Source organism: Anomaloglossus baeobatrachus, chromosome 3, assembly GCF_048569485.1.
Source record: "Anomaloglossus baeobatrachus isolate aAnoBae1 chromosome 3, aAnoBae1.hap1, whole genome shotgun sequence".
Taxonomy (NCBI): domain Eukaryota; kingdom Metazoa; phylum Chordata; class Amphibia; order Anura; family Aromobatidae; genus Anomaloglossus; species Anomaloglossus baeobatrachus.
This window is the reverse complement of record NC_134355.1, coordinates 436,550,097-436,571,158: the sequence shown is the minus strand read 5'-3', so window position 1 is coordinate 436,571,158 and position 21,062 is coordinate 436,550,097. Positions and strand designations below refer to the sequence as shown.

General features: G+C 48.1%; 1 protein-coding gene across 1 annotated transcript in view; it reads left to right on the top strand.

Annotated features, from left to right (window-relative positions):
• The window catches only part of EIF4E2 (eukaryotic translation initiation factor 4E family member 2), a 66,788-nt gene that overhangs the window by 43,502 nt on the left and 2,224 nt on the right, over window positions 1-21,062 (top strand). The window contains exon 6 of the mRNA XM_075340424.1: window positions 8,880-9,016. Within this exon, the coding sequence (XP_075196539.1) occupies window positions 8,880-9,016 (137 nt within the window). The remainder of the gene's footprint in view (window positions 1-8,879; window positions 9,017-21,062) is intronic.

The following is a 21,062-nucleotide window of genomic DNA, read 5'->3' as shown; positions in this document are numbered from 1 at the left end:
GTTGGATTGATAAATGATTGCTTTACTTTACAACAACAGAAAGGCATACATAAAACAGAACAGGCCTAAGACCGATGCCCCTGTACTGCGCCACCCGTAACAGCAATTTGTCGCCTTCTCACCAACCTTTGCCTAACCAAGGGACTGTCTGAACAGTCACCTAATACCCAATAATCCCTCTGGGAAGCTGGTATAATTTTGTGTGTGTGAACATGCCCTACCAGTGGGACAGCACAAGAGTTCACAACTTATCCACCTAAACATAAACAAATCCCAGAAACCCCCTGAATACCCTTAGTTGCTGAAGCCTCACAGAGAAGGCAGATGGTAAAAGTGGGAAAGCAAACCACACAGCTCAGCAACACAGTCCTGGAAATCTTATAGAGCAATAGTCAATGCAAATGTGTGATGCCGTTCCTTTAAGATTTTAAATGTAACTGACACCGCAGAGTCGACGTGTGTGTGTGTGTGTGTGTGTGTGTGTGTGTGTGTGTGTGTGTGTGTGTGTGTGTGTGTGTGGTCAGCCTAACCAGAACAGAGAGGTGTTTTGGTACCAAAACATAAATTGTAGCGTGTTCGCGGTCCTGGGCCCAGCTTACTGTACCCGGATACTATGGTGTCCAGCTGCCATATCCAGAGATTGGAGATCCTCTCACGGTGAGCAGTATAACCAGCAACTGCAGAATGGCAGTCTCCAGCACAGGATGCTGCTCACACGCGTCACGGTCCTCCTCGCTAAACTCCAACACAAATCTTCTTACAATTCACTTAAGTGTTTCTGCGGCGGCTCCTTTCCGATATGCACACCTCTCGCTTTCCCTGCAGCTCACACACACCGCAGCTATGGTAACCAAACAGTCGAATGGAGATGTAAAACAGCGGCCTCTTGTGGCTGGTCAGTAACAGTGCATACAATGAACAGTAAATAAGCATTTTTTGCAGCATTTCACAGTGGATAAAGGTCACTAATACACTCTCACCCTCTCACCTCCCCAAATGAATTCAATGCTGTGCATAGCTCTGTGGAGGAACACCCACTGAAGACCTAGTGGTCCTTCGCATCAGTGGAACATCCACCTGCTCTGAGACATTATCTGTTGGGAGAACCAGGGGTGGTATAACACTTTCTCTGAGAGGCAAGACCATGGTCATGGGGCTTTCAGCCTGTGTAGGAGTGGGTACAACCCATCAGTCAACATCAACTGGGAGTTCCACTCCCACCACTTCAGGGTTATGTGTTACTTCTGCAGGTACAGGATCCTCAAATTGACACATTCAAAGCATGTTACGATGGAAATTTATGGTCGGACCCTCAGTTCCCACTGGTTCCACCTCATACACAGGAATATCAGGTCCTACCCTCCTCTTTACCACATATGGTACTTCCTCCCACCTATCATCTAGTTTTCCAGACCATCTTTTAGTCCTAACCAGTACCGGTCTCGGGTCAAGGTGTACAATTTGTCTCAATCGGTCACCTACCACCGTATGCACTGTTCTTAGCTGGCGTCTGTGCTCCTGCACCCTTGCGGTGCCCTTCAGAATTTTGTAAAAAAAAAAAAAAGAAAATTGTTTTGTCATCAGTTCCTGAGACCTTTTTATATTTTCGACTGTGGAACCCTGTAAGGACTTGCTTTTTGAGTAGTGAATTTCAATTTAAATATCAATTTATACAAGTTGGAGTACATACAATGTTTTGATTAGCTTGTTTTTTTTATTATTGTTGTTATTATTATTAATGTTATATTTTCATAGTTCAAACTTTTACTGATGCTTATTTTAATTCTTTATTTCTTGACTGCGGAAAGGAGGGAAATTTAATCATTAATGTTTTTTAGTTTTTAACTATTTAAAACAAAAACATTTTTAATTTTACTATTTTTTTTTTTTCTTCGGCGCTCCATTGGGAGACCCAGACGATTGGGTGTATAGCTACTGCCTCCGGAGGCCACACAAAGCATTACACTAAAAAGTGTAAGGCCCCTCCCCTTCTGGCTATACACCCCCCGTGGGATCACGGGCTGCTCAGTTTTCAAGCTTTGTGCGAAGGAGGTCAGACATCCACGCATAGCTCCACTGTTTAGTCAGCAGTAGCTGCTGACTATGTCGGATGGAAGAAAAGAGGGCCCATACTAGGGCCCCCAGCATGCTCCCTTCTCACCCCACTTTTGTCGGCGGTGTTTGTTAAGGTTGAGGTACCCATTGCGGGTACGGAGGCTGGAGCCCACATGCTGTTTTCCTTCCCCATCCCCCTGAAGGGCTCTGGTGAAGTGGGATCTTACCGGCCTCCAGGCTCTGAGGCCGGGCTCCATCCACAGACCCGGAGAACCTGCTGGATACGGAGCTGGGTACCATCAGGGACAAGGCCCTGCAACATTCAGGTACTCTGTGTCCCCGTGCAGACAGGCACAGACACACTCCAGCGTTGCTGGGTGTGCTAGTGCGCCGGGGACAGTAGCGCTGCGCGCTTGGGCTATACTCACTGCAGCTTAGCTGCAGTGAGTTTATTTGTGGGGAACTACCGCGCCGGCCGCCCTAGAGGCTGCGGCGCGGCTGTGACTTGTGGTGCGCCGGGGACTTCGCGCTGACCGTGCTTTTACGACGGCAGCGCTTATAAATCTAGTCCCCGGCGTTTGCGGCCTAGTTCCGTTTCGTTCCCGCCCCCAACCCTGTCAGTCAGGGAAGGGGCGAGACGCTGTATAATGATCAGCGCCGAAGGGCTGGAGTCGTATTTACATACTCCAGCCCTCTCACTGGGCACAGTGGGACGCCAGTTTCCCGCTCTTTGTCTGCAGCACGCCCACGGCCCGCCCCTCTTCACAGGACGCCGGCAGCCATTCCTGCATGCAGTCTGAGCTGGAGAACGGACATAGCCCTGGGAGATCCAGACAGGGGATTCTGGCGACCACACACCCGCTCTTAAGCGGGCGGTAAGCAGCACCTAGGTGCTGACCCCACTAGTGCCACAGTGTTGTTTAGTGTACTTTTGTCTGTACCTATATATATTGCACTGTACGGTCGCTTCTTGGCTTTATACCCTATATTGCTCTGAGGAGACGACAGCATGTCATCCGCAAAAAGCAAGGGTGCCAAGGCACAGGCTTTATATGCTGCTTGTACCGCATGTGGGGCTGATCTACCGGCAGGTTCCTCTGACCCCCATTGTGTGCAATGTTCGGTCCCTGTGCCACTTCGTCAGCCGGAGTCTATGCTAGTAGTGGCCCAGGCAGAGATGCCTGTGAATCCTGCCCCGGTGACGGGAACAGAGTTTGCAGTTTTTGCTGATAAAATGTCTGTGACTATGACAAAAATTCTAGAATCTTTGCAGTCCAGGCCGGTCGCTCAGACCATGGGCACTGTTGATTCACTGTTCCCCGATCCCCCTCAGTTGGAACTAATCCGTGCTCCAAGGGGGTCCCACGCATCACAGGCTGAAGGCTCTGACTCGGACGACAGTCCCAGGCAGCCTAAGCGAGCTCGCTGGGAGAGACCCTCGGCGTCATCACGCTGGTCAGGGTCTCAGCGAGAGGATTCTCTGTATGATGAGACAGAGGTAGATGATCAGGAGTCTAATCCTGAGACCGCTCTCAATCTGGATACTCCTGATGGTGACGCCATGGTGAATGACCTTATAGCGGCCATCAATAGACTGTTGGATATTTCTCCCCCAGCCCCTCCAGCGGGGGAGGCAGCTGCACAGCAAGAGAAATTCCATTTCAGATATCCCAAGCGTAAATTGAGTACTTTTCTAGACCACTCTGACTTCAGAGAAGCAGTCCAGAAACATCATGCTTATCCAGATAAGCGTTTTTCCAAGCGTCTTAAGGATACACGTTATCCTTTTCCCCCTGACGTGGTCAAACGCTGGACCCAGTGTCCAAAGGTGGACCCCCCAATCTCCAGGCTTGCGGCTAGATCCATAGTTGCAGTGGAAGATGGGGCTTCACTTAAAGATGCCACTGACAGGCAGATGGACCTTTGGTTGAAATCTGTCTATGAAGCTATTGGCGCGTCGTTTGCTCCAGCATTCGCAGCCGTGTGGGCACTCCAAGCTATTTCAGCTGGTCTGGCGCAGGTGGACTCTGTCATACGTCCATCAGTGCCGCAGGTGGCGTCCTTAACCTCGCAAATGTCTGCGTTTGCGACTTACGCTATCAATGCTGTCCTGGACTCTACGAGCCGTACATCTATGGCGTCTGCCAACTCTGTCGTTTTACGCAGAGCCTTGTGGTTGAAAGAATGGAAAGCAGATTCTGCGTCCAAAAAATGCTTAACCAGTTTGCCATTATCTGGAGACAGACTGTTTGGTGAGCAATTGGCTGAAATCATTAAACAGTCCAACGGTAAGGACTCTTCCTTACCCCAGCCCAGATCAAGCAAACCCCAACAGAGGAGGGGACAATCGAGGTTTCGGTCCTTTCGTGGCTCGGGCAGGGCCCAATTCTCCTCGTCCAAAAGGACTCAGAAAGAGCAGAGGAGTTCAGATTCCTGGCGGGCTCACTCACGCCCAAAGAAAGCAGCCGGAGGAACCGCTTCCAAGGCGGCTGCCTCATGACTTTCAGCCTCCTCTCTCCGCATCCTCGGTCGGTGGCAGGCTCTCCCGCTTTGGCGACATTTGGCTGTCACAGGTCAAGGACCGGTGGGTGAGAGACGTTTTGTCTCACGGGTACAGGATAGAGTTCAGTTCTCGTCCTCCGCCTCGATTCTTCAGAACTTCCCCACCTCCCGACCGAGCCGATGCTCTTCTGCAGGCGGTGTGCTCCCTAAGGGCAGAAGGAGTGGTGATCCCTGTTCCTCCTCAGGAACAAGGTCAAGGTTTTTACTCCAATCTGTTTGTGGTACCAAAAAAGGACGGCTCTTTCCGTCCTGTTCTGGACCTAAAACTGCTCAACAAGCACGTGAAAATCAGGCGGTTCCGGATGGAATCCCTCCGCTCCGTAATTTCCTCGATGTCTCAAGGAGATTTTCTAGCATCAATAGACATCAAAGATGCTTATCTCCACGTGCCGATTGCTCCAGAGCACCAGCGTTTTCTACGCTTCGTGATAGGGGACGACCATCTTCAGTTCGTAGCCCTGCCATTTGGTCTGGCGACAGCCCCACGGGTTTTCACCAAGGTCATGGCAGCAGTGGTAGCAGTCTTGCACTCTCAGGGACACTCGGTGATCCCTTACTTGGACGATCTACTTGTCAAGGCACCCTCTCAAGGAGCATGCCAACACAGCCTGAACGTTGCGCTGGAGACTCTCCAGACCTTCGGGTGGATCATCAACTTTTCAAAGTCAAACCTGTCTCCGACCCAATCACTAACATATCTTGGCATGGAGTTTCATACTCTCTCAGCGGTAGTGAAGCTTCCGCTGGACAAGCAGCGGTCACTACAGACAGGGGTGCAGTCTCTCCTTCAAGGCCAGTCGCACCCCTTAAGACGCCTCATGCACTTCCTAGGGAAGATGGTGGCAGCAATGGAGGCAGTTCCGTTTGCGCAGTTTCATCTGCGCCCACTTCAATGGGACATTCTCCGCCAATGGGACAGGAAGTCGACGTCCTTGGACAGGAAAGTCTCCCTTTCCCAGACGGCCAGGGACTCTCTTCAGTGGTGGCTTCTTCCCACCTCATTATCACAAGGAAGGTCCTTCCTACCCCCATCCTGGGCGGTGGTCACGACAGACGCGAGCCTGTCAGGGTGGGGAGCAGTTTTTCTCCACCACAGGGCTCAAGGTACGTGGACTCAGCAGGAGTCCACCCTTCAGATCAATGTTCTGGAAATCAGGGCAGTGTATCTTGCCCTACAAGCCTTCCAGCACTGGCTGGAAGGGAAGCAGATCCGAATTCAGTCGGACAACTCCACAGCGGTGGCATACATCAACCACCAAGGTGGGACACGCAGTCGGCAAGCCTTCCAGGAAGTCCGGCGGATTCTGATGTGGGTGGAAGCCACGGCCTCCACCATATCCGCAGTTCACATCCCCGGCGTAGAAAACTGGGAAGCAGACTTCCTCAGTCGCCAGGGCATGGACGCAGGGGAATGGTCCCTTCACCCGGACGTGTTTCAGGAAATCTGCCGCCGCTGGGGAGTGCCGGACGTCGACCTAATGGCGTCTCGGCACAACAACAAGGTCCCGACCTTCATGGCGAGGTCTCGCGATCAAAGAGCTCTGGCGGCAGACGCCTTGGTGCAAGATTGGTCGCAGTTCCAGCTTCCCTATGTGTTTCCCCCTCTGGCACTCTTGCAGAGTGCTACGCAAGATCAGGTCCGATTGCCGCCGCGTCTTACTCGTCGCCCCAGACTGGCCGAGGAGATCGTGGTACCCGGATCTGTGGCATCTCACGGTCGGCCAACCGTGGGCGCTACCAGACCGGCCAGACTTACTGTCACAAGGGCTGTTTTTCCATCTGAATTCTGCGGCCCTGAACCTGACTGTGTGGCCATTGAGTCCTGGATCCTAGCGTCTTCAGGATTATCTCAAGGGGTCGTGGCCACCATGAGACAGGCTAGGAAGCCCACGTCTGCTAAGATCTATCACAGAACGTGGAAGATTTTCTTATCCTGGTGCTCTGCACAGGGAGTGTCCCCCTGGCCATTTGCATTGCCTACTTTTCTTTCCTTCCTGCAATCTGGTTTGGAAAAAGGCTTAGCGCTCGGCTCCCTTAAAGGACAAGTCTCAGCGCTATCAGTATTTTTTCAGAAGCGTCTAGCACGACTTCCTCAGGTACGCACGTTCCTGCAGGGGGTTTGTCACATCGTCCCTCCGTACAAACGGCCGTTAGATCCATGGGATCTGAACAGGGTACTGGTTGCTCTCCAGAAGCCGCCCTTCGAGCCTCTGAAGGAGGTGTCACTTTCTCGACTCTCACAGAAAGTGGCCTTTCTGGTAGCGGTCACGTCTCTTCGGAGAGTGTCTGAGCTAGCAGCGCTGTCATCCAAAGCTCCCTTCCTGGTGTTTCACCAGGACAAGGTAGTGCTGCGCCCGATTCAGGAATTTCTCCCTAAGGTGGTATCCTCTTTTCATCTCAATCAGGATATCTCCTTACCTTCCTTTTGTCCTCATCCAGTTCATCGGTATGAGAAGGATTTGCATTTGTTAGATCTGGTGAGAGCACTCAGAATCTACATCTCCCGCACGGCGCCCCTGCGCCGCTCGGATGCACTCTTTGTCCTTGTCGCTGGTAAGCGCAAAGGGTCGCAGGCTTCCAAATCCACCCTGGCTCGATGGATCAAGGAACCAATTCTTGAAGCCTACCGTTCTGCTGGGCTTCCGGTTCCATCAGGGCTGAAGGCCCATTCTACCAGAGCCGTGGGTGCGTCCTGGGCATTACGACACCAGGCTACGGCTCAACAGGTGTGCCAGGCGGCTACCTGGTCGAGCCTGCACACTTTCACCAAACATTATCAGGTGCATACCTACGCTTCGGCGGACGCCAGCCTAGGTAGAAGAGTCCTGCAGGCGGCAGTTGCCTCCTCGTAGGGGAGGGCTGTTTTGCAGCTCTAACTTGAGGTATTATTTTACCCACCCAGGGACTGCTTTTGGACGTCCCAATCGTCTGGGTCTCCCAATGGAGCGCCGAAGAAGAAGGGAATTTTGTTACTTACCGTAAATTCCTTTTCTTCTAGCTCCAATTGGGAGACCCAGCACCCGCCCTGTTTCCTTCGGGATTTTTGGTTTTTTCGGGTACACATGTTGTTCATGTTGAACGGTTTCAGTTCTCCGATGTTACTTCGGATTGAATTTGTTTAAACCAGTTATTGGCTTTCCTCCTTCTTGCTTTAGCACTAAAACTGAGCAGCCCGTGATCCCACGGGGGGTGTATAGCCAGAAGGGGAGGGGCCTTACACTTTTTAGTGTAATGCTTTGTGTGGCCTCCGGAGGCAGTAGCTATACACCCAATCGTCTGGGTCTCCCAATTGGAGCTAGAAGAAAAGGAATTTACGGTAAGTAACAAAATTCCCTTCTTTTACCCCTTAGGAGACTTAAATCTGTGATCATTTGATTGCTTATACTATATACTGTAATACTACTATAAAAGTAAACTAGTCCATACTAAAGAGGTTGGGTCTCATAGGAAAACTAATTTGGCAATTGTTGGGACTTCAGCAGGCCTCAGGCTGTAATGTCATTCGCTCACTGCTTCGGCACCCGATTTATTTAAATGCTGCTGTTTATTATTGACAGTAGCGTTCAAAGGGAATGTGACAGTAACATATGCCATAAGCAAGCAGAGATATTGCAATCTAGGGTAGTCTAAAACCTTTCCAAGGATTCCTTTATCTGTTGCTCTCTTACTGTGAAATTCATCTTTTATTCATATGCAGATTAACTGCAAGTTCGCAGATGAGCGAATCAGTGCCCTTGCAGTCCTCGGCTCTTCCATGCTTCTTGCTGCTGTTAATTGAAAATGAAGGGCAGAGGTGATGGCATGTAGTAAAGCTGTCTCTAATGTCAATCATAAAGCAGGGGCAGCGCCGATGGCTAGAAGCGAAGAGAAGCCAAGTGCTCTGATACGCCCACCGATGAACTTGTGAAGCTTATTTTTGCTTTTCAATTGCAAAGCAACGAAATACTAGATAGCGAAGAGGCCAATACCCTTGGAAAGGTTTTACCTGACCCTAGAATGCAGCACCTCTGCATGATTTTGGCGTATATTACTGACAAATTCGCTTTGAACAGCTCTGATTGCAGTAAGATCCAATTGCTGCTGCAGGCAGATGTTGGCTGTATGCCACAGCTGGCTTCTGTCAGATATGGTACAGGCTCAGTTATTGAGCCGACTACATACACCCACTGCTTGCATATGATTTAAATGTACATTACATGGCTGTGAAGAGGTTAAGTCATATATTAATTCATGGTTAAGCTGATTCTATCCTTTTATTTTAGGAAGACATAATTTCTATTTGGAATAAAACTGCAAGTGACCAAGCAACCACAGCTCGAATCCGGGATACTTTACGACGAGTCCTGAATTTACCTCCGAATACAGTTATGGAGTATAAAACACACACAGACAGCATCAAGTACGTATAAAGTAGCACGTCGTCCTAGAGTGTCTTTTTCTGAAAATAATTGGGCAAATGCAGGTATGGCAGGAAGAAAGTAGATGATGTATTCACGTATTATCGTCACCTTATGTGTCACATATCGGGTTTTATGGACACTTCTGTTTTCATTAGATCCTATACAATAGGGTCTTACTGTATTTACAATTGGTGGTCAATTACATTAAGATGGATGTCAAGGTACAGGTTGGAGCATGTGCCTTAAGTATGTGCCGCCTATGGTAAGTATTTGTAGATCTACAATCTATTGGGTACACCACTTGCACCTTTCACTGAATGTTTCTTGCTTAACCCCTTCACGACCCTGGACGGATATATCCGTCATGGAGCGTGTCCCGTTAAGCCCCGCCCCCTGCTTGTTTTCAACAGCTGACATGTGTGCCTGCTAGACGCGGGTGGAATTGCATCCACCCGCGGCCATTAACCCCTTATATCTTGCTGCCAAAGTCTGGCAGCAAGATCTAAATGCGCGCGGCCATGTTTTTTACTTACCGCCGCCCCCACCGGAAGTCACGTGCGTGATCACGTGACTATCGGTGGTTGCCATCGTAGCACAGGGTCATGTGATGACGCCTGCAGCTATGATGTTTCACTTTCGTTTTCCCTCGGCACGGAACAGAGGGAAAAAGAAAGTGACTGTATCTGCTGTATAGCTGTGATCAGCAGATAGATAATAGCGATCGGATTGCTGATTGCTATAGCCCCCTAGGGGGGCTGGTAAAATAAAAAAAAAAGTAAAAAAAAAAGTTTTAAAAAAAAAAAACAAACCTAAAAGTTCAAATCACCCACCTTTCCCCCCATTGAAAATTAAAGGGTTAAAAAATAAATATACATACACATATTTGGTATCGCCGCGTTCAGAAATGCCCGATCTATCAAAATATAAAATAAATTAATCTGATTGGTAAACGGTGTAGTGGCAAAAAAATTCCAAACGCCAAAATTACGTTTTTTGGTCGCCGCAAGTTTTACGCAAAATGCAATAACAGGCGATCAAAACGTAGCATCTGCGTAAAAATGGTACCAATAGAAACTTCAGCTCGAGACGCAAAAAATAAGCCGTCACTGAGCCACAGATCCCAAAAAATAAGAACGCTACGGGTTTTGGAAAATGGCGCAAAACGTGCGCCACTTTTATTGGTCAAACTTGTGAATTTTTTTTAACCCCTTAGATACAAGAAAACCTATACATGTTTGGTGTCTACAAACTCGCACCGACCTCAGGCATCATACCCACACATCAGTTTTACCATATAGTGAACACCGTGAATAAAACATCCCAAAAACTATTGTGCCATCACACTTTTTTTGCAATTTTTCCGCATTTGGAATTTTTTTGCTGTTTTCCAGTACACCATATGGTAAAACTTATGGTTTCATTTAAAAGTACAACTTGTCCCGCAAAAAAACAAGCCCTCATATGGCAAGATTGACAGAAAAATAAAAAAGTTACGGCTCTCGGAAGAAGGGGAGCAAAAAACAAAAACGGAAAGTGCCCCGGGGTTGAAGGGGTTAACTGCACACACAATGTAATAGGCAATGCAGAGCAGAATAACACGTGTGGACAGAGATTTCACTGGGGGTGTGCACTTTTTTTTTCTTTTTTCATTGATCAATCAAAAATAGGCAGTAACTATTGGGTAAAGAATAACATGCCCCCACAATACCATTCACATTGCGCTCCTCATTGCAGAGTGATGATGTGCTAGAGTACAACATAGCTCAGTGTGATTATTAACAGTTTTCAGCTTTAAGCTCTGGCAGTCAGTGTGGGGGGAGGGGCACTGCTTCAAAAGTTAAAGGAGTATTCCCATTGCCAAGATCCTATCCCAATATGTAGTAGCTGTAATAATAATAATATGAGCAGATACTTCCAATTAGAAATGTAGTATAGTTCTCCTGATATAGTTGTCTCTTATCTCATGTGATACCTAAGCTGTAATGCCCTGCACATGAGGTAAGAGATATGGCGATATCAGGAGGCCTATACTACACTTCTAATTGGAGATATTTGCTAATATTATTACCACACCGGTACACCTACTATATATTGGGATATGATCTTAGAGATGGGGAAAACCATTTATGTCTCATTATAAACACTTCTAGTTTTTCTCCTTTCCAATTTAAATGAGCTTTGTTGGCAGTACCAAATCCAAATATACATTAGCATCGCCAAAGCAAGTGTATTGCTGCAAACTCCGCTGTACGCCTCTTCACCCCACTCAATGTTGGATCATGTCTCACACAGAGCCTGGTCTAAGCTATTGTGGGGGGCATGTTCTTTTTCCCCTTACATGTGCTGCATATGATCATCAGGGCTGCCAGCACTTAGATGCGATCAACTAGAAGTGTTTGTAATAAAACTGCCTGATTTGAGGGCTTAAAGCTGTCCGAGGTCTGCTGTGAGCAGAGCAGACTGTTTGTCAATACATGTCTCACACTGAGACTGCTCTAATTTGTTGTGGGGGTGTTTTTTTTTCCCTTAGTGTGTTGCTGCCTGCATATGATTGGTCAGCTTCAGAACGAGAAAGAAGTACATCCCCCCACTTGTCATGCCCACCGGAACTTCAAAAAATTCACTAAGTGACAAATAGTTTGATAACTGAAATCTGTAACAGAGGGAACAAAATAAGAAAAAAGTTTCATTCTGCTCTGCATTACCTTTTACATGGTGTGTCCAGTTCAGTGAAGATAAGTTGTCACCTATCCATAGGCAAGGTTATTCCCATGTTTGCCGCTCTATTCAGTCACCATGGGGCTGCCAGAAAAAGCTGAAGCTCATCACACAGCAGTCCCATAGCCAATGAACATTGCCAGGCATATGCACGTCTCCTCCATTCTCACTGGTATAAAATTGCCCTATTCTGCTGATTGGTGCTGGCCCCAGCCCAGTTCCTTGCCCCCAATCTAACTTATCCTCACTGAACAACCCCTTTAACATGACGGCCACTGGGTACATGTACATTTGCTAATCATGCAAGATGTTTTATTGACATACAGACCAGGACGGAGAAGGCACGTGTTAGAAGACATTACTTGCCATTATATGAAACCGAGATGAGTTTGTCTCGATTCTGAACTAGTAATATTGCATTACTGTCTTATCATAAACTTAAAATGTAGTAACAGTACGGTATAGTAACTACAAGAGATACAATATTCAGGCTCTTATGTACTGTGCCCATACACATTACAAGGCTGTTGGGTCATTTTTTAACTTGTTAAGTGTATGGAGGTGTCTTAATTTCAGAGAGAGAACAATTGGCCGTCTTGATTTTCAACGTAAACTATATCTCATTTGTGTTATGGGAGTCACGCCATCACCAGCAATGCCTGCGTCTTCTTCACCTCTTCCTCGAATACATGCCACATTCTTGGCTGAGACCAGGTGGTTTGTGTATGGGGGAGGGGTGGGGCAGAGTTATCTACCTAGTATTCTCACAGTATATACACACAGTACTCCACAAGGGAGGAATGTGTTCAAAAATAGACGTGTTAATCGTGTTTATATCAATACGATGCACAGTGAATGAACCCAACAGAAATGTAAAACACTTTGATGTGACCCTCCCTTTACCTTTCAAACCGCATCAAAGCATCTATTTTTCTAGGTGCACTCGCACAGTTTTTGGAGGCACTCCGCATCAAGGTTGTTCCAAACTTCTTAGAGAACTAACTACAGCTCTTCTGTGGATGGAGGCTTGCAAAAATCCTTCAATCTCTGATCCCACACAAACTCCATAATGTCTTTGGGGACCATATCACTACTGCCAGGACTCATTGTTCTTCTTTACACTAAAGATATTTCTCAACTAGAGATGAGCGGACTCGCAGATAACCGGGACCGGCAGGTCATAGCTCTCTTTTTTTTTTTTTTTTTTTGTTTAAATCCGGAATCTGGTCCCCATATAAGCTTATGGGGACCAGAATCTGGAGATTAAACTTGGTGGTAGAAGTGATAGGGGAATGGGAGCAAGCGCGCTATACTTACCAAGGCTCTGGAATGGCTGTATGCTGCTTCCAGGCCTCACATTCACTTCCTGGGCCGCTAATTACTGCTTATCCATATGCACTGCTTTCCCCTCCCACCGGCACCTGCGATTGGTTGCAGTCAGACACGCTCCTACCCTGAGTGGCAGCGTGTCAGTTGACTGCAACCAATCACAGGAACCAGCAAGGCCAGTGGGCAGGGAAAGCAGTGTAACTGTCTGCTGGTCAGTATCATGTGATAGAGGCGTGTTGAAATGACCTCATACCTGCAAGGAGCCCATACATTCTAGTATCTACCGTCAGTATTGTGGTATAAAATCAAATAAATAAAACAATTGGCGTAGGGTCCCCCAGATTATGATACCCAGCACAGATAAAGCCCACGGCTGGAGCCTCCATTTGTGCACATATCTTTGTATCAAAATAAGAGGAACCACAAGCAATCTTTTTTTTTTTTTTTTCTTTGTCGCTCCATTGGGAGACCCAGACAATTGGGTGTATAGCTACTGCCTCCGGAGGCCACACAAAGTATTACACTTTAAAAAGTGTAACCCCTCCCCTCTGCCTATACACCCTCCCGTGCATCACGGGCCCATCAGTTTTTTGCTTTGTGTTGAAGGAGGCACACATGCACACAATGCTCCACATTTTAGTCAGCAGCAGCTGCTGACTATTTCGGATGGAAGAAAAGAGGGCCCCTAGGGGCCCCCGGCATGCTCCCTTCTCACCCCACTGAGTCGGCGGTGTTGTTAAGGTTGAGGTACCCATTGCGGGTACAAAGGCAGGAGCCACATGCCGTTTTCCTTCCCCATCCCTTAGGGGCTCTGGGTGAAGTGGGATCCTAACCGGTCATCCAGGCACTGGGACCGGGCTCCCTCCGCAGCCCCTGGTGGTATCTGCCGGACAGGAGACTGAGTATCGTCAGGGACAAGGCCTTGCAACTACAGGTACTCTGTGTCCCCTTTGGGACGGTGCATGGAGCACCTGGGCCTCAGACGCTGCAGCGCCTGCAGTATTGTTTTTTGTCCGGGACTACCGCGCCGACCGTGCCTGCTTGCCGGCCGCGGTTTTTACTTTAGTCCCCGGCTTTTGCGGCCTAGTACATTAAACGCCCGCCCCCGGGCCTGCCAGTCAGGGGCAAGGGCGGGACGGTCGGTCTGACGCCGACAGTGAGGGCTGGAGCACACATTGCTGTCCTCCTCCCCCCTCACTAATCCCTATGGGGCACCAGTTCCCGCACTTTTTGTAAGTTACGCCCACGGCTCCCTCCTCCCCTGTGAACGCCGACAGCCATGTTTTAACACATCCTGCCGGTGGAGGACTTCTGGCAGCAGCTCAAGGGAGACCCGAGGCAGGGAATCTGGTGGCCACACACCGCTGGAGTGGTTGGTAAGCCACACCGGTTACCGGTGCTGGTCCCCCTAGGGTGCTGAACTGTATATAGATACATTATATTTGTATACTTTTTCCGGTTCAGCTGTACTGTTCACTTGTGGCTATATACCCTCAGTGATCAGGCTCCTGGGAGACAACAGCATGTCGTTCACAAGGAGCAAGGGGGCCAAGGCACAGGGTTATTTTGCTACCTGTACCTCTTGTGCGGCTATGTTACCTGCAGGTTCCACCTACCCTCACTGTGAGCAATGCTCGGCCCCTCTGGCACTCTCTCAGCCGGAGCCTGAGGCACTAGGGGGTCCCTCGGCCCAGGTAGAACCACCGGCCCCCCCTGTCCAGATGGCAGGGACAGAGTTTGCTGTTTTAGCCGACAAACTCTCTGAGTCGCTTTCTCATTCCATGACTCAGTCTATGGATAAATGGTCTGCTAAGTTTCTAGAGGTTTTGCAGTCCAGACCGGCCCTTACACAGGCCCCGGGCACTGCGGGATCACCCCCAGGCACCTCTCGGTCTGCGACTAAGCTGGACAAACAGCGGTCGCTGCAGACAGGGGTGCAATCCCTTCTTCGGGCCCAGTCGCACCCCTTGAGGCGCCTCATGCACTTCCTGGGGAAGATGGTGGCAGCAATGGAGGCAGTTCCATTTGCGCAATTTCATCTGCGTCCTCTCCAATGGGACATTCTCCGCAAATGGGACAAGAGGCCGACGTCCTTAGACAGGAACGTCTCTCTGTCTCTGGAAGCCAAGACCTCGCTTCAGTGGTGGCTTCTCCCCACTTCTCTGTCGAAAGGAAAATCCTTTCTGCCCCCATCCTGGGCTGTGGTCACGACGGACGCAAGCCTGTCAGGATGGGGAGCGGTTTTTCTCCACCACAAGGCTCAGGGAACCTGGACTCCGACAGAGTCCTCCCTTCAGATCAATGTTCTGGAGATAAGGGCAGTGTATCTAGCCCTCAAGGCGTTCCATCGGTGGCTGGAGGGCAGGCAGATCCGCATACAGTCGGACAACGCCACGGCGGTTGCGTACATCAACCACCAGGGCGGCACTCGCAGTCGTCAAGCCTTCCAAGAAGTCCGGCGGATTCTGCTGTGGGCGGAGGCCACAGCCTCCACCATCTCCGCGGTTCACATTCCGGGCGTAGAAAACTGGGAAGCAGACTTCCTCAGTCGCCAGGGCATGGACGCGGGGGAATGGTCTCTCCACCCGGACGTGTTTCAAGAGATCTGTTGCCGCTGGGGAACGCCGGACGTCGATCTCATGGCGTCTCGGCACAACAACAAGGTCCCGGCATTCATGGCACGGTCTCAGGACCACAGAGCTCTGGCGGCGGACGCCTTAGTTCAGGATTGGTCGCAGTTTCAACTGCCTTATGTATTCCCTCCTCTGGCAATGCTGCCCAGAGTGTTGCGCAAGATCAGGTCCGACTGGCGCCGCGCCATCCTCGTCGCTCCAGATTGGCCGAGGCGGTCGTGGTACCCGGATCTGTGGCATCTCATGGTGGGGCAACCGTGGGCGCTCCCAGACCGACCAGACTTGCTATCTCAAGGGCCATTTTTCCATCTGAATTCTGCGGCCCTCAACCTGACTGTGTGGCCATTGAGTCCTGGCTCTTAGCGTCCTCAGGGTTGTCTCAAGATGTCATTGCCACTATGAGACAGGCCAGGAAACCAACGTCAGCCAAGATCTATCACAGAACTTGGAGGATCTTCTTAGCCTGGTGCTCTGAGAGGGGGTTTATCCCCTGGCCGTTTGCCTTACCCAGGTTTCTTTCCTTCCTTCAATCGGGATTGGACAAGGGTTTGTCTCTCGGCTCTCTCAAAGGTCAAGTCTCGGCGCTTTCCGTGTTTTTTCAAAAGCGTCTAGCCAGGCTTCCGCAGGTCCGCACGTTCCTGCAGGGAGTTTGCCACATAGTCCCACCTTACAAGCGTCCGCTGGAACCCTGGGATCTCAACATGGTTCTACGGGCTCTTCAAAAACCACCTTTTGAGCCGCTGCGGGATGTCTCTCTATCACGTCTTTCGCAGAAGGTGGCATTTCTAGTGGCAGTTACTTCACTCCGTAGAGTGTCAGAGCTTGCAGCGCTGTCTTGCAAAGGCCCTTTCCTGGTTTTTCACCAGGATAAGGTGGTTCTGCGTCCGGTCCCGGACTTTCTCCCTAAGGTGGTGTCCACTTTTCATCTCAATCAGGATATCTCCTTACCTTCATTTTGCCCTCATCCAATTCACCAATGTGAAAAGGATTTGCATTTGTTAGATCTAGTGAGAGCACTCCGGATCTACGTGTCTCGCACGGCGCCACTGCGCCGCTCTGATGCGCTCTTTGTCCTTGTCGCTGGCCAGCGTAAGGGGTCGCAGGCTTCCAAGTCAACCTTGGCTCGGTGGATCAAGGAACCGATTTTTGAAGCCTACCGTTCTTCTGGGCTTCCGATTCCTTCAGGGCTGAAAGCCCATTCTACCAGAGCCGTGGGTGCGTCCTGGGCATTGCGGCACCAGGCTACGGCTCAGCAGGTGTGTCAGGCGGCTACCTGGTCGAGTCTGCACACTTTCACGAAACACTATCAGGTGCATGCCTATGCTTCGGCAGATGCCAGCCTAGGTAGGCGAGTCCTTCAGGCGGCGGTTGCCCACCTGTAAGAGGGGGCCGTTGTTTCGGCTCTTTTTATCGAGGTATTCTTTTACCCACCCAGGGACTGCTTTTGGACGTCCCAATTGTCTGGGTCTCCCAATGGAGCGACAGAAGAAGGGAATTTTATTTACTTACCGTAAATTCCTTTTCTTCTAGCTCCTATTGGGAGACCCAGCACCCGCCCCTGTTCCCTTCGGGCTGTTTGTTCTTTTGTGTACACATGTTGTTCATGTTGAATTGTTCGTTTGGTTCATGGTTTCAGTTCTCCGAACATCCTTCGGATTGAATTTACCTTAGACCAATTTATAAGTTTCCTCCTTCCTGCTTTGGCACCAAAACTGATGGGCCCGTGATGCACGGGAGGGTGTATAGGCAGAGGGGAGGGGTTACACTTTTTAAAGTGTAATACTTTGTGTGGCCTCCGGAGGCAGAAGCTATACACCCAATTGTCTGGGTCACCCAATAGGAGATAGAAGAAAAGGAATTTACGGTAAGTAAACAAAATTCCCTTCTTTTTTTTTAAATAGTTTTAACACCTGAGAATACAAGCCCCCAGCCTTATCTGCCGCAAGTCTGGCTTTATCTTCGCTGTGTATCAAAATTGGGGATGACCACATATCATTTTTTTAAATTACTTAAGTAATTAAAAATAAATAAAAGCCACATGCGGTTCCTCTTCTTTTAATACACAACCAAGTTGAGCACAGGGCTGGGGACTGCAGCCTGTAGCTGTGAGCTTTATCTGTGCTGGGTATCATAATATGGGGGGACCAAATATACACCAAATATTTTAGTGTATTTTTACAGTATGATACTGACACGCAGACAGCGCCTATGATTGGTTGCAGGCAGACGCTGTAACACAGGCTGGGGGTGCGTCTAACTGCAACCAATCACAGACACCAGGATGGCTGGTGGACGGGGAAAGCAGTGCATATGGATGACCATAATGCGCAGCACGAAAGTGAATGTGCGACCTGGAAGCAGTGTGCCGCCATGACAGAGCCTCGGTGAGTATTAAGCCCTCGCTTCATTCTTATTTTCCCTTTTATTTATTTTTTTTAATTTCTCGAGTACCAGATACGGATCAAACACCCGGGCACCTTTGAAACAGCGCTGATCTGGACGTTTACAGACCGAGTCCGCTCATCACTATTCTTAACCCCTTCACCCTCGGCGATTTTTCTTTTTCTGTTTTTTTTTTTTCTCTCGTTCTTCCAAGAGCCATAACATTTTTTGTTTTTTCATCAAAATAGCCATGTGAGGGCTTGTTTTTTGCGAGACACCTGGAACTTTTGAATGACTTCTTTCATTCTGCCACATGTTGTACTTGAAAATGGGAAAAATAATTCCAGTGTGGTGAAATTGCAAAAAAAAAAAACAATTCCACAATGGTTTTTTTTATTTACCATCTTCACTGTATGGTATAACAGCCCTGACAATATGATTCCCCAGGTCAGTACAAGTATATAAATACCAAACCTGTATAGTTTTTACTTTTTTTTAGTGGTGAAAAAAATTCAGAAATTTGTAAAAAAAAAAAAAAAAAAAGAAGAATTTTGCTTGTGTTGCTATTTTCCGAGACAGATAAAGTTTTAATTCTCAGGATCTTGGGCTGTGTGAGGGTTTATTTGACCTGATGTTTTTACTGATACCATGGTCAGATACATACAATGTTTTGATCACATTATATTGCAATGTTACAGAGACCAAAAAAAATATAATTCTGACTTTTTTTTTTTTCTCATTTTTGTTTGGTACCTGAACTTGACCATGGACCCTAAACCTCATATCAGCTAATAGTGACCCGAACTTTGGTGTTGTTAAATAGCTGTAAAATTGTCATAGTAAGGACAAGGGGGTTACAAAAGGAGGTAAAATGGGGGGGGGGGGAAATTGCCCTGCAAACAAATGTGGATAGGGAATAAATGAAAAAAAAAATGGAAGTACGGTCCCCCCCCTTTTTTGATAATTATCCATGGTAAAACAGACAGCTGGGGGTTGGTATTAACATATTGTGTAAGCCCATGTTTTTTTGGTCCTTCCCAGCCTAAAAATAGCAGTCTGCAGCCACCCCAGAAGTGTTGGCGCATCCATTAGATACTTTTGGGGTTCATGTCAGCTGTGAATTGACAGATGTGAGTTACGGAGAGTCATCTATCAGACACCTGTATTTCTAACCCAGTAAGTATATAGTTAAAAAACACACAAGCACTGGAAAAAGTGGTTTATTTGAATAAAGATGCCCCCCCTACACACACACTCTGTCTTTCACCAATTTATTAATTTAAAAAAAATCCTCCTAAGTTTCGACGTAATCCAATGTCGTAATGTCCCATGATAACCATCGAACGAGGCTCCATAGGTCACTGCCGGTCAGCGGCAGGGGCACAGAATTTTCTCATTGCTCTAGTTACGACATTGACCCCAGTCACAGCTATAGCCAAAATAGACGTATGAGTGCTGCCAGCATTGCTGCAAACGTTAAAGGGGTGGGTGGGTCAGCCTGTCAGTGCTTAGACCATACAGTACACGCTGCATAAAATTGATCTGCATGACTGTCATGCCAGAAGGAAGCCTCTTCTAAAGATGATGCACAAGAAAGCCCGCAAACAGTTTGCTGAAGCAACGAGACTAAAGATATGGATTACTGGAACCATGCCCTGTGGTCTGATGAGACCAAAATAAATTTATTTGGTTTAGATGTTGTCAAACATGTTTGGCAGGTGAGGAGTACAAAGACAAGTGTGTTTTTCCTAAAGTCAAGTACATTAGTGGGAGTGTCATGGTTTGGGACTGTATGAGTGCTGCTGGCTGTGGGAGCTACAGCTCATTGAGGGACCCATGAATGCCAACATGTAATGTGACATACTGAAGCAGAGTATTATCCCCTGCCTCAAACACACCTTCAAGACTACTGCTGCCTTGCTAAAGAAACAAAGGCTAAAGGTGCTGGACTGGCCAAACATGTCTCCAGATCTAAACCATAGTCAGCATGTTTGGGGCATCCTCAAACGGAAGGTAGAGGGCGCCAAGGTCACTAACATCCACCAACTCTGTGATGACATCGTAGAGAATGGAAGAGGATTCCCGTGGCTCCTGTGAAGCTGTAGTGAACTCCAAGCCCAAAAGAGTTAAAGCAGTGCTTGAAAATAATGGTGGCTACCCAAAATATTGACACTTTGTGCACAATTTGGCCATTTTCACATAGGGTTGTACTCGCTATTGTTATCAGCAGTTTAGACATTAATGGCTGTGTTGAGTTATGTAGAGGGCACACCTAATTTACACTGTTATACACGCTGTATACTGACTACTTGACATTGTATAAAAGTGTAATATCCTCAGTGTTGTCCCATGAAAAGATGTAAGAAAACATTTATAAAAATGTGCGCGGTGTACTCACTTTTGTGATATACTCTATCAGCCTGAAATTCTGACCAAAACCCCAACTCCCATTTGCAGATTTGGAAAGCTAAACTTGTAAGGAATCTCCAACATTGTTCCCTGCAGACACTCAGTATTGTACCACTCTTCAGCCCTTCATCAACCATCTGCGTTCTGGCACAGGCAGATATTTCATATTGTATCTCATCGATCCAGAGCTCCTGCTGCCATTTTCCGGCCAATAGTTCCTTTGGTTTCATGCACAAATGTCACTTTGCCTTGTTCCCATGTCAATGGTGTTGTTTGTTGTTTTATAAAAGCAAATTAATAAAATCAAATATGGCCCCTATAGACCCTAATCTCAACAACATCAAGCCTGTCTGGGATTACATGAAAAGATTAAAGGATTTTTGCAAGTCTAGAGCCAGAGAAAATCTGTGGTCAGTTCTACAAGATGTTTCCATCAACCTCTTTACCAAGTTCCTTCAAAAACTGTCTGCATGCATACCTAGAAGAATTGATGCTTTGATGCTGTTTTGAAGGCAATAACTGGCCATCTTGATCTGATTAACATTTCTATTTTGTTCAGTTCCTTTGCATTTTT